This window comes from Vidua chalybeata, chromosome 21 (genome assembly GCF_026979565.1).
Source record: "Vidua chalybeata isolate OUT-0048 chromosome 21, bVidCha1 merged haplotype, whole genome shotgun sequence".
NCBI lineage: Eukaryota > Metazoa > Chordata > Aves > Passeriformes > Viduidae > Vidua > Vidua chalybeata.
The window spans coordinates 10459960-10473166 of record NC_071550.1 but is presented as its reverse complement, the minus strand read 5'-3'; the positions used below and the strand labels follow the sequence as shown (position 1 = coordinate 10473166).

The 13207-nt window shown below is 48.8% G+C and overlaps 1 protein-coding gene and 1 long non-coding RNA gene across 6 annotated transcripts in view; one reads left to right on the top strand and one right to left on the bottom strand.

The window, feature by feature from the left end:
- Nucleotides 1-13207, bottom strand: part of ZNF618 (zinc finger protein 618) — a 150483-nt gene that overhangs the window by 33534 nt on the left and 103742 nt on the right. For 3 of the 5 annotated variants that reach the window (XM_053961989.1, XM_053961988.1, XM_053961990.1), the window contains 4 exons: nt 6685-6774; nt 5309-5344; nt 4479-4556; nt 3399-3488 (listed from right to left, as the gene is read on the bottom strand). In XM_053961989.1, coding sequence (XP_053817964.1) covers nt 3399-3488; nt 4479-4556; nt 5309-5344; nt 6685-6774 — 294 coding nt within the window. Of the gene's footprint in view, nt 1-3398; nt 3489-4478; nt 4557-5308; nt 5345-6684; nt 6775-11854; nt 11939-13207 lie in introns of all 5 variants that reach the window. The other 2 variants (XM_053961986.1, XM_053961987.1) reach the window with 2 other exon arrangements.
- On the top strand, nt 8548-10323 carry LOC128798460 (uncharacterized). The gene is made up of 2 exons (XR_008434428.1): nt 8548-8764; nt 10001-10323. It is a non-coding gene; the product is annotated as an uncharacterized LOC128798460 (long non-coding RNA).

Below are 13207 nucleotides of genomic sequence, written 5' to 3'. Positions count from 1 at the left end.
AGGTGAGAATGCAGTTGTGGGTTGGGGTACAAACCAGAGCCAGGCATGGGCCCGTCCACAACTGAACTGAGAGCAGTATCCTACAGAGCAGCTAAGGCAGGGTGTGTGGATCAAAGCAGAGCTGGAGCAGGAGTGTGGCTGTGGGCACAGCTCCATGTGGGGCTGCTCAGGGCCTTTCAGAGCTCTGAGTACCCTCAGGGCCCTGACATGACTTTAGATTTCCATCCTGGAAGCAGAGCCATGGAGAGCTGTGCTGGTTTTACTGCTCTCTCCCCACACTTTCATGACCTAGGAGTCTGAGGCTGTATCTGCAGGTACCAGGCAGAGGTGAATGCACACTCCTGAGCCTGACTCACCAAGCTCAATCCCACTCCTGGTGCATTTATAGCCAGTTCACATCCCAGGTGCCTAAGGGTCTCTCTGCACTGCAAACTCATCACAGAGTCACAGAATGCCAGATTGCTTTGGGTTGGAAAGGACCTGAAATATCACCTTGTCAACCCCCCTGCCACGGGCAGGGACACCTCCCACTGTCCCAGGCTTCTCCAAGCCCTGCCCAGCCTGGCTTTGGACACTTCCAGGGATCCAGGGGCAGCCACAGCTTCTCTGGGCACTCTGTGCCAGGGCCTCCCCACCAATTCCTAACTAGCTACTGGGAATTTCTTCCCAAAATCCCATCTAACCCCATCCTCTAACAGTGTGAAGCCATTTTTCCTGTTCTGTCACTTCATGCCCTGAACATTCTCTCTCCATCCTTCTAAACAATCCCAGCAGCCCAGCCCCAGCAAACATCGTTCAATCAGCTCCATCTTACAGAGCAGCCAGAGCCTGAAGGAGGACAGGAACATCACTGAACCCTCCCCCATGAATCTCCATTCAGAAATGTTTCTAAAATTGGACATTGAATGTGCCTACAATCCACTTTTATTTTTTGGAAACAGCCTCTGACAGCCTTCTTCGAAAGAGTGAATATGTTGACAGAAACAGCATAAGAATATTATTTTTAGATTCACAGCCTAGTTCTAATCTTATGAAAAAGCCCCTCACTCAGAAAAGGGAACTTTGGAAGGAGACATTTGGCATTAACAATTCCAGGGAAAACCACAGCAGAGCTCTTTTCCAGACAGCAGCTATCCAGCAGCTCTGACCAGAAATTATCCTGCAAGATGCTATTGAAGCTGCAGGATATCATTCCTTGTTTTACCCATTTTCAATGACTTTTCATTCATTATGACAGAAAACTAGAAACACAGGCTCTGGAAGGGAAGCTTGCACTCCAGCAGAGACTCAGAAAGCTGAATTGGTGATGCTGAAAGCCTTTCCTCACCCATTCCCACTATGACATTTGCCTTATGAATGCTGAATTTTCAGCATTTTCCTCATTCTCACAAGAATGAGACCAGGGTAAAGACACAGTCTCAGCTTCACTTTTTCTGACTGCAAGGACCAAAGAAAAGCCAGCTGTGCTTTTTCAAAAGTCAGGTGTTAACAGCTGCCTCACAGGACCTTGGATTTTGGGAAGAACAGAGTCTGAGCAGCAGAAAGGTGTGAGGATGTACTGGCCAGCCTGCCTTGGGAGCTTATCATGCCCTCTCCCATGTCCTCATCAGGGTTAGTGGCTTGTCATTCTAAATCATAAATCTTACTGGTCACGTGAACTAGGAGAGGAAAAAAGAGGTTTAAAAAAAAAAGGAAAAAGAAAAGTTTATGGGGAGGGGGTTAAACCTTATGAAAATACTATCTTGATCTGATCTTGAGTGTCCTCATAGTTAAAGATACTCGAAAGCACTGGAAACCCATTTGCACAGCTCAAGGCCTGCTGATCTAGACTGCAGCAGGGGCAGCTTCTTTTCTTTTGCTGCAGAATGGCTTCAAGCCCAGCACTCAGAACATGCCTCCTCCTCCAGAAGTGGGGCAGGGCCTGGGGGGGCCACTGGAACTGTAGGGCCCAATGCAGGCACACTCCTCCCAGAGAAACACAGCTGGGGTTTCTTTTCTGCTGGAGAGCCTGGACTGGAACCAGCAGCTCAGCTATTACCACAGCTGGTTGGGAAGGTGGGAGACATCAGTGGCAATAAATGGCCTTGAAATGGGAAGCACTGGGAAGGTAGGAATTAGCTAGAGCTGAGCAGACCCCAGTGCTCAGTGCACACTGCTGCCGAGCTCTCTGCAGGGGGAGCAGAGAGCTCAGAGCCCTCAGTGCTGTCCAAGGGCCCCTCTGTGGCAGGAGATGGACCCACTGCTGGTCACCAATGGCTTTGCTGAGGACTGAAAACTCCTCAGTGAAGAGGTGGAGCTTCCGGGGACAGGCAACCACAGCAATAACTGCAATGTGTGCAATCATAAGCACTGGGGCAGGTCCTTCAGCAGATGGCAGATAACAAGATTAGCTTTATGATGATGATGTTGGGCATGTATTTTACGCCCTGCACCTTCTACCATGGTCCACATCCAAGCTTTAGAGAACCTGCATGGTACGTGTCAAAAGCCACCGAACCTTAAAAGCGACAGTCTGGTGGACCATGTTCCCATAAACCCAGCGGTGCCTCATTATAATCCCTTAAAAACCCGATGCCCGGGGATTTTGGGGTGGAAGCGCCCCCTGCCGGCTGCAGCTGCAGGCTGATGAGCTCAGCTCATCCCTCATCCCGTCTCTCATCCTCCTCTCCATCATCCCAAACCCTGGAGCAGCACACCCCGGGCACTCGCAAAGCTCAGGGCAGTGCTGGGAAGGGAGCAGGAAGTTCAGCGGTAAAGAACTTTTCTGCAGACTTTGAAAGTATTCAAATCCAACAGGTAGCAAAAATTTCTCTCAACATGTTTAGTCACATTCTGCACTGAATTACACTGAACTGCTTGTTAAAGCCTCCTCCCCTCTGTGTGGGGAGCGCAGACCACAGTGATGTCCAGTTTGTTGACAACTGCCTTGTCCTGAGCTCCCTGAAATAAATAATTTATTGAGTGTGATTCAGCAGCAAGCTGCTGAGGTCATTTAAGTGATTTTGAAACCAGTTTTAACTCACGGCTTGAAATAATTCCTCAGAAGCTCACAGCAAGATGCTTCTTCTCTAACATGTATGTTCAGTTATTATTTAGGGGAGTATAACAATATTGTGCATCTCTTCAGTTAAACAAGAGCCTAAACCATCAACCCCACAAGGAACATGTGTAAAATTCCCTGGGCTGGGGTAGGAGCTCAGAGACATTCCAGACCTAACAGTGCCCCTGGGAGAGGGGATCCCAGCTCAGCTTTACAGTGCTGAGCACATGATCTGTGTCCTGCCTGCTGCAATCCCACAGCTCAGGGGAAGGGTCCCCAAGAGACCCTGGCAGCCTGGTGCTCCCCAGAGCCCTGGAGGTGCCAGCCTGCAGCAGGCCAGCCCTGCAGCAATACTCACTGATGGGGGCGTGCAGCGCCACGTGCTCTTGGTAGGGAGTGTAGTACTTGTACTGCTTGCCACAGAACTCACAGGTGTAATTGCCAGTTTCTGTGAAATGAACAAGGACAAAGGTCAGGAAGGAGGCCAGCCCTCTTACACAACCCTCAGTTTCTTTTTACAGAGAAACTGGTCAGGTCACACAAACATTCCTCACGCACATGGAACTTGCCTGCCCTGTAATCCACACGTCCTTTTCCCAAGAAAGGAAACAGTTCAAAACAGAGGGATGGACCATGCATAAGAAGTCCAGTAGAACTGAACAAGTTTCAGAAGATTACCCCAAAATTACAACAAGTGTGCAAAACAAGGGAGAGAATCCAGTTCTAAAGTCTGTATTACAGGTGACACAGTTCTGTCCTCTGGTTACTGGTCTGGGATGCGTGGACAACAGGAACAGTCAAACCAGGAAACAAACAGTCAGGTTCAGGTAATAGAGAACTTTTATTTGGGATTGTGGAGTTCTCTTGCAGGAGAAGGGGCTTTTCTGGAGTAACTGTGCTCATTCCTGCTTGGGGATACTGGAAATAATGGAGTGTAACCACACACTAAGGAGTGTAACCTCCTCCTCTTGCCAGTGCTGGGAGTACAGAACTGGCAGCAAGCAGCAACATGAAGGAAAATCCATGGATAATCAAATGTTTCCAAAATGCAAAATTCAGGGCTTTGGCAAAACCTGGTGTTCTCTCTGTTTCCCTCTGCTCTGTTTGAGGAGCCACACAAAGGCAGTGTGAATGAATCACCTGCCAGCTCTCCGTGCACCTTCAAGCCTTTTCTCATCCCTGCCAGATTGCTTTTCCCCTGAACTCCCCTCCCCTTCTCTTTGCAGAGCTCTTGAGCAGAACACTTCCACAAAGCTGCAGTTCTTAGGGCCAGGGCTGTCGGTGTTTGAAGCTCCTTTGAGCCTGAACATACCTGTGAGCACCCAAATCCCAACTCTGCTGTGTAACACCGTGCTTCTTGCTTTCTCTAGAGGTACTGCAGCCAAAGGCAGTGAACCACCGAGCTTTCCTTTTTATTTGAAACAATAATAACTCTTACTTGGCCCAATCTTCTGGAAGGGTTCAGGCTCCTCCTCCTTCACCTCATCGGCAGCAATGACGGCCTGGTCATAGGGGTCTGCAAGAGAACAGAACCAGAGGACAGCTGACAACACCTCAGCTTTGCCTTCTACAGCTGCATGGGCACTGAATGCTCCTGCACCTGTAATCACATTTCCATCTGTAACAGGATTGGAAGACAGGAATGATAAACCAGTGACCCCTCTGTTTGACTTGTCCCTCCTCCTCTTCCTCAGGTGCCCCAGGATTACCCCTGCTCCCAGCCCACTAATAGGCTGTGTGGGAATTAATGTTTAAAAAATGCAGAGAAAAACTGAATGAACACATTGCAAAGTCTGATCCATATTTCCTGATTTTCTTCCAGGGAATCTCCCCTCTAATGTTGCTGAACTGGCTGACAGTGGGCACAGCAATGCAGTCTGCAGGCACATCACCTATCAAATACCAACCTGGGACTTCTAGAGCTAACGGCAAAGCTAGCAACAAACCACAACCCAACCCACTTTAGAGAAGAATTTGGTGTATGCCTTGAACAATTTACAAGATCACTACAGACATGAAACACCTGCTTCTTTGATTGTCTGAAGCCTGAGCAAGTGCATGTGCAACAAAAGCCTGGGATCTGCTAGGGCTGGGCATCAACCTACTGGCTGTATACACTGGGGAGGGAGAGAGGATGCTCCCTGTCCCACTGCAATCCCTGACAAAACTCCTTTGACTCTTACAAGTTCAGAATCGACCTGCTGTGTCTGAACTACTAAATGCTTGAAAAGGTTTGTGAAATAAAGCACACAAAGGAGCTCGGCTTACCTGCCCGGTTTTCTGGGGCCCCTTCCACACTAAAAACTAACACAGAATAGAAGAAGGAGGGGAAGAAACAAAACAGAAATTAAATCCTCTTAAATGGTCTTGTTTTCCTCCTGCATTTCACATACTGCTGCAGCACATTTCAGCCCCACTGAACAAACCAGGCTTTGTGCCCCAGTCCCTCCTCTTCCCAGCAGCATCCTCACAGGACCTGGTTGAGCATGCCCAGCCCTACTACACACAGATGCTCAAGGCCTTTGTTCTGACCTGACACAGCCCCGGATGGAGTTCAGGTGCACAGCTGCCTCAGCCCTGCAGGTGCTGGAACACAGCAGCCCCAGGGAGGAGCTGGGACAGTCCCTGCACACACATGGAACCCTTTCCAAGCTCTCTCTCCTTGGCAGAGCTCCCTGAGACATTTCTGACTGAAGCAGCCACATTCCCCTCACAGTGACTGTCAGTGCCACTAATTTTTTTCTGGCTCCCCACAGGAGGAAGGGAGCTGGCAGTGGTGCCCTGCAGGAGAACACTGGCTGTCCTTAGAGCACGTTCAGATGCCCACACATTCCAGGTAAACACAACCATTTTTTTGGACAACCATGTATTGTGAAAAAACACTTGCTTTTCTCAGACAGCCCAGCCATTCAAAACCTGCTGCTCTCCAAGCAGCCTCTTTCTAGAACTCTCCTTGGCCAAGTGAGGAGCAGTACTGCCAGGCTTGCAGCACACACAGGGAAGGTCTGGAGTATCTGTGGGCTCCAAGGTGAGGAGTTTCAGATATTCAGTAAGCGGGGGGCAAGCCAGCATGTTGATACTTCATTTTCCCCAATGCAGAATAAAGAAACACTGCTTCTGGCAGTGGGTGTCTGCTTCTGTCCAGGTGTCACCAGCCTAGGCCACATCTACAGTCACCCTTTAAGGGCCACTGACAACTTCATCAGTTCACTACCACAGTCATTAACAAGAATGAAAGTTCCCAACTCTGAAATCTGAAATACTTCACAGAGAAATATGTTGGGAACAAACCTGTAAATTCAGAAACCAAAAAGCAACCAACTTCTTCCCAGCAAATAATCAGGCTGACTATTTTCCTTGAGGTACTCAGTCCCAGGATCTCCATCCTAAGCATGAACCTCACCGCAAACACTCTGCAAGGTCCCCTGGTCCCAGCACAGGTGTTGTTTTTATGCACACAGAGAGAATCAGGCACAGCAAACTCCTTCCTGCAGTGCCTGTAGACTGTGCCTCCATGGCAAAGACGACCCGTGCAGTGCCATGTCCTGCACACCACAGGCCACATGCTCCTGCAGAGCCACATTTTGTTTCCCCAAAGACTTCTCAGCCTAGTTCAGGTGTCTGAGTGTCAAAACATTACTCACCATCCACGGCATGTAGGTCTCTGTGCTCTTGGAAGCAGCTATAGTATTTATATTTTTTCCCACAGATGTCACAGGTGTACCTAAAATTGTCTGTAGGAAGAAGAAAACACACCAGTTTAGAAACTCTGAGGTAAAAGGCAAGCACTACAACCACACTGCACAATGAGACACCCCCATGCACTGACACATCCCACATGCTCTGTCAGGTCTCTAAGGCACACAGACAACCAATGCCTCACACTGTTCCCCCTGCCCCACACTATATGGCTTGGGGCATAATCTGATTTATTTCCTCTTCAGACAGCTCTGCTCTCCAGGGCAGACCCCACAGACCTCACAGCGATGAGAATGCAGGGCAGCAGGCCCTGCTGGCATCTCCTTTAGAAGTTCAGGGTTCAGCAAGTTCAGAGACAAGCAGCTGTTGGTCAGGATGGGGACAAAGGGGCAGAAATAAGCACAGAGTCAATGTATGAGCTGATAGAAACCAAAGCCTTAATACACCAACTCTAACGTGGACTGGATGTGAGCACACTCCTGCTTCTCACTGCTGCTGTTTACTGACTCAGCTGCACCCAGGATCCTGTCAGAAGCAACAAACCCAGGAGACCCAACACTTCAAGGCACACAAGACAGTAAGATGCTCAGTGAAGAGAGGGCTGATGATGCTTGGTTTCATATCCATTTGTTCCCTACACCCCATCACTTCATCTCAGCATCAACCAACCCTTCACCACAGCTGTGGAGGGCAGACAGATGTAAAACAGCTCCAAGTGTTTATGGATCTGGTTTGTTCTGAATGGGGATCAGTGTCTTTAGCTCAGCTATCACATCAAGAGGAGAATGTGATAGAGGAGGATTTCCTGGTCAGCTTGGTGGGGTGTTTCCCCCTCTGCTGCCTGACACACACTGGGGTGCCTTTCTTGAGCAGTCACCACACCTGTCAGACGAGCCCAGGCCAATGGCTTGGTGCTATGAGCCCACAGCAAAGTGGCAAACATAATAAAGTCCACAGCAAGCACAGTGAAACACATCGGTTTGTATAGCCACAAAGGATCTTGGAACCAGCAGGAGCAAGGAGTGCAGGCAGCAGCTCCCAGGGCTCCACAGAGGACCTGCCATTCAGTGAGCTCCCCTGCCAGCAGTGTAGCTGTATCCATGTATCCCTACTATCAGCACAGTTAAAGCCTTGTTTTTACCTCTTCCATGCTGTGTTCAAAGACACCAGACTGTGCACATTAATTAAGCTCTCATTTTACTTCTCCATCACTTTACTTTTAAAATTACTCCATAATTTAAGCTATGATATATTGGTACAATGTAATCCCTCACTTGGGCCCACTGCTCAGCACATGGGGTTCAGAACTAAATAAAGATCACTGCTCAGCAGCACATGGGGTTCAGCACTAAATAAAGTATCACTGTCACCCTTTATTCAGAGTCACTGTAGAAGCCATGATGATCTAGCAGAGAAAACTGCCAAATCTAAATGGTGTTAAACAACTGGGCACTGGAACTTTACCTCTGTGACTAAAAAATATGTATATCTTAATCAGAGCACAGCAGGGCTAAACTAGAGTTAAGGGGTTTTTAGAAGTCTAGGCTGGACAAGCAAGGAGAAAGGGACTCGTTGCACAGACAATCCTTGGCTGGAGGGAGAGGAAGAGGAGCAGCAAAACACACCTGTAAGAACACAGTGCAAGTCACATTTAACTGTGTTTGTTCCATTATGTGATCTTGTGCAGGCTCCTTATGTGGTCACAAAACGGTGCTGAGGGCCTCCCTCTACCCTGGGCCCTCTCCCGCAATGAAGAGGATCAGTGATGGCTGCTATCTGTGTAGCTGTTGCAAAAACCCCCCAGACAATTAGCACAGTCGATTAGCAAGTCAAGTAGCAGAGAAACTCCTAACTTGGCATCAGTCCCACCTCGATGGGTGTCCCCAAACCAAGGAACCAACCTCCTTTTTGAAGTGCAATGAGCTCTACAGGACCAACTGAAGAATAACTTTCAAAGGAGTCCCAAAGACCAGACATTCAGAGAACAAAAACTATTATGGCCTTAGTTTGGAAGAAAAGAGCTCAGTAAGTAAGAAGATTTGTTAGAACAGAAGAAAACTAGCTAACACACCATTTCACAGGGCCAGGCAGGGCTACCTGTGGTCCCTGTCACACAGGGGGATCTTACTGACCCCAGCAGAGCTCATTCTGGGCGTGGGCACTTCTTCCCTTAGCAGTGCAGGGAGCATGGAACATGTAACAAGTGTAACAGCATAGTCCCAGAGAACAGGGCTTGCTGGTGTCCTTAGAGGACTGTCCCCACAAGCAGGAGGATCTCCAGGGATTACAGAGAAGCAGGAATTTGTTCCAGCTGGTCCAGCTTGGCACCGATCTCCCGAGCTCTGTAGGAGAGAATGCCCAGCAAAGAGTGCCCAGCCTCAGAGACAGGAGCTTTACAGAGAATTCACAAAGAGCTGCCCATGTGCAGCCAAGCTTTACCTCTCTGAACAGCAGTCCCTGTTGAGTCTGCTTCCAAAAGCCAGGCCCCCTCCTCCTTACCCAGTACAGCCACCTCTGCTGACAGCCTTCCAACTCATCCAGTGCTGACCCCAGCAGACAGTCCTTTCTTAGCAAGAAACACCCTGGGCAGAACTAGCCCTGCAGTACCACCTAGAATCACAGAATCTCCTGGGGTGGAAGGGACCCACAAGGACCCTGTTCCAGGGCAGTTTTCTTGCTGTGGGCTGTAACTCCTACCCCAAGGTATCCAGCTGGGGCACAGTATCCAGCACCTGTAACACAGCTTGCCATGGGAAGAGCTGCAAGGGACTCCAGGTGCTCAGATGTGGCTGCAAACCCACATTGAAACCCATCCCTAAACCTCTGCAGAGGTGGATCCAGACAGCTAAGGCTACCTAGGCAAGTTTGCTCAGATTCAGTCTCTGCTGTCATCAGGGGCTGCACCTTAAGGCTCCACCCAAAGCACAACCACACCAGCAGGCACTATTAGGGCAGGGAAGAACACTCCTCAGCTCCCCAGCACATGGGGTCAGTGCTGGACCTTACTTGTGTTCACATCCTTGCTGCCAGCTGAGCAATGACCCTGCTGCAAACACAGACCTTCAAAATGCTCCAAAGACATCTGGTCAAGCCCCAGACTCAGGTACCATTCTCCTTCGTGCTCAGAAGCCCTTCCAACAGGAGCAGGAATTCCTGAGAGAGGCCTAGTTGAGTACCAGTTGTACTTATTTAGTCAGCTCACAATTCATCTTTAATACACAGACACCTTAATAAATTTTAATAGAGCACCTTATCTTGCAGGTAGTAGAAAAGGCAAGGCACAGCCTCGTTACAAGGCAGCTCCTCAGCTATGAAGCACTGGCACACTCAGTTGGCAAATGGGCAGGGTTTTCAAGTACCCCAAGAAATAACTCCACGGGGCCTGAAAGAAGTTTTGACCACTCTGTTTGTAAGTGGACTCCAATAAAGGAGAGAGAATGAGCTGCTCTTCTCTCCCATCTCCAGGAGCTGCTGCCAGCTGGCTCTGGTGGGTTGTCCAGCACTCACTGGGACTGGCTGAACCCCCTGCTCCAGGGCTGAGCTCAGCTCTCTTCCCAGATCCTGCATTAAAGATTTGGAGAATTTTTGTTGGTTTGATTCACATATTCCCCAGAGAAGGAAGCACATATTTCATTTTGGCAGGAAAGAGAAGGCAGAGAACACATGCTCAGCAGTGGCAGCCAAAACAAGACACTTCTTTCCTTAGGACACTTGGCCTCAGTGGATTTTGCTTTAGAAACCCAGGAAGGGAATAAGAGCAATCAGAAATGTGTTGAAAGGTCAGGAGCTCTGTATCACTAAAAATACAGCTAGAAATACAGATCACCTAACCCGCCCTCCTAAGTGCAGGTGTACCACAAGAGCTGGGAACATACTGATTCCCACTGGGCTCCAAGAGCTCTGCACAGCATCCCAGAAACCCAGACTGGAAACAGTCCCATCCAGCTGACATCCCTGCAGTGCTGCCAGCACAGCCCACAAAGGGTCCCAAACGATGGGATCTCTCCACAGCAGCTGCAGGAGCTCCTCAAGGACTTGTCCAAGGTGAAGAGTAATTTTCACCTGGCCCAGAATTCACACTGGGCTTTCAAATGGCAGAAGCCACAAAAGGTACTTGATAGAGGAGCTCTCTCAGCAACTGGCACTCTGCAGACACCCTGGAATCCTATTCCTGCAGAGCACTACAGGAACAGCTGTCTAGCAGGGACAGTCTCCACATGTGGAAGGGCAAAACTGCTGAATGTAAATGGATCACAACAGCCTGCTGAATTCTTCCTAACATCCAGAAGTGCTGCAGGTCGCAGTCAGGATAAAATCAGGAAGATTAGAAGAGGGCAGTCTGGACAGCACTGCTTGTCCTGCTCCATGATCAGGGTGGCTCCTTTGCACCAGCAGGTTTGGGAATGGCAAAGGAAGTATCCTAAAAAAAGGAATTCTATTCTATATCATACATTCTATGACAATTCCACATTCCTCATTCACCTTGGCAAACAAAGCTTCCCAAACATAAAGTCCAGTACTTCTTAAAGGGGAGGGGCTGGATTTCTTACAGCTGCAATGCATTTACATCACCCCTCTATTTGAGGCTGTGACGTTTCTGGCCCCAAAAAGGCTCTCTGAATGGGGTTTAAGTGACCACAAAGGATCAGTATCATCCCTCCAGCTTTGTCCAATGGATCACAGGACAGTCAATGACATGCTCTGATCCTTGGTTTCACATTCCTTGTATCCTGAAAATCTGCTGGCAGATGCTCAAGTCCGGCTGTTGAGAAACCCAGAGGGCTGGAGCTGGGGAATGGCTCTGTGGCAGTACCTGGAAAAAGCATCACCTTTCCTGCCTCACTGGAAGGAACCATGAGCAACACCAGCACTCTTCAGGAAGAGCCAGTCCCCATGACTAATCCGCCTGATGCAAAGGAACAGGAAAGGATGGCATTTTCTGAGGAGCACGCTGCATGCTTCCCACTGGGAAACACCATTCCAAGCTGTGTCCAGGGCACACTCTACCTGAGCAGCCTCCCTGGAAGGGAGCGTAGGTGTCTCACACCCTGCAGAGTGCAGCTAATGCTTCCTTACAACACATCAGGGAAAGAACAAAACATCTGGGACCCTCACTTGTTTCTGTGGATTCCACCCAGGGCAGCACAAAGACAGCTCTGGAGAGAGGCTTCTTCTCCCTTTCCGCAGCCAGAGGGGCACCTAGATGGAAAGGAACACATTTATGGCTTCCTAAGCTGGCAGAACATTCCCCGCGCAGGCTCACAGACAATTCCTTTGACCTGAGCCTTTGGCATCTTTTGAGGATTCCTTCCAGACTGGCAGTGAGGAGAGGCAGAGTCAGGGCTGCAGACAGGAGCACAGACCCCCCCTCTCCTCCCCACTGGAAATGTGCCTTCCACACAGGTTACAGCTTTACAGAGGCATTTTACAGCCAGGGACAGAGCTGCCAGTAAAATAAGCTTCAATTTATATCAGAACTCCACTTAAAGGTGTCTAATGGCAAAATTCCTTGAAAAGGGAGCAGGACTGAGCCCAAAGTCAGCAGCAAACCCTTAAGAGGATTAAAGTACCTAGAGTTACATTAGTAAGGATTAAATAATAATAAAATCCAGAATTCTGGAAAGGACAGAAACCCTCTCACACAAAGGCACAAGCCAGAACTTAAATGGGGATAAGGAAAAAAAAATTCCCTGTGGGTAAACTATTCCAAGATCACTCAGTTCACAATAATTTACTTCCTTCCCACAAACATTTGGCCTCTGTCAAGAGCACAGGAGACATCGAGGAACACTGGATTAACACTGTGTTTCCCATGCTTCACACAGGAGCCAGATGCCAAGTCAGGAATAATCCCAAACCCTCACAGGGAAGGGTCAAATCCCCTGAAATTACCCAGAAATTGGTGCCAGGTGCTGGCTCACCTTCCAGCTGGCAAGGGGCCAAATGACAGGTGAGAGGGCATGGAGCCACAGGCTCGTGCTTGCCTTCTCCATGAAGGATTCCAGGGCCATTCCAGCTCCTGAGAAGAGCTGCTACAGGTGCAGTCAGGGGCTACAGGACTGAATTCACCTCACAGCAATTTTTAAACTTTCAAGTTGGTGGCCAGAGGAATCTATACATTCTGTGATACTTTATTGAAGCCATGTGTCAGCTGAATGTATCACAATGGAGATTTCAATGCACACCATCCAGGCCTGGATGTAATCCTACCAGGTTTGGAAAATTGATGCCAGACTACCAGGAATTTCCCTGCAGAGGGGAATATCCTGGTTTAATTTCTGAGAGAATGAACCCTTGTTCAGAATAGTCTGATGGTCACAATCCCTATTATTTTTTTAGAAAATGTTTTGGGGAAAAGGTGTTTTGGACACTACTCACTGGGTGCTGAGAGACATTCTTAGGATGTTACACATCAAAGAATTTCCTTATCCCTCAGTTAAAAGTATGCTCAGGTTGAATCCAAACAGA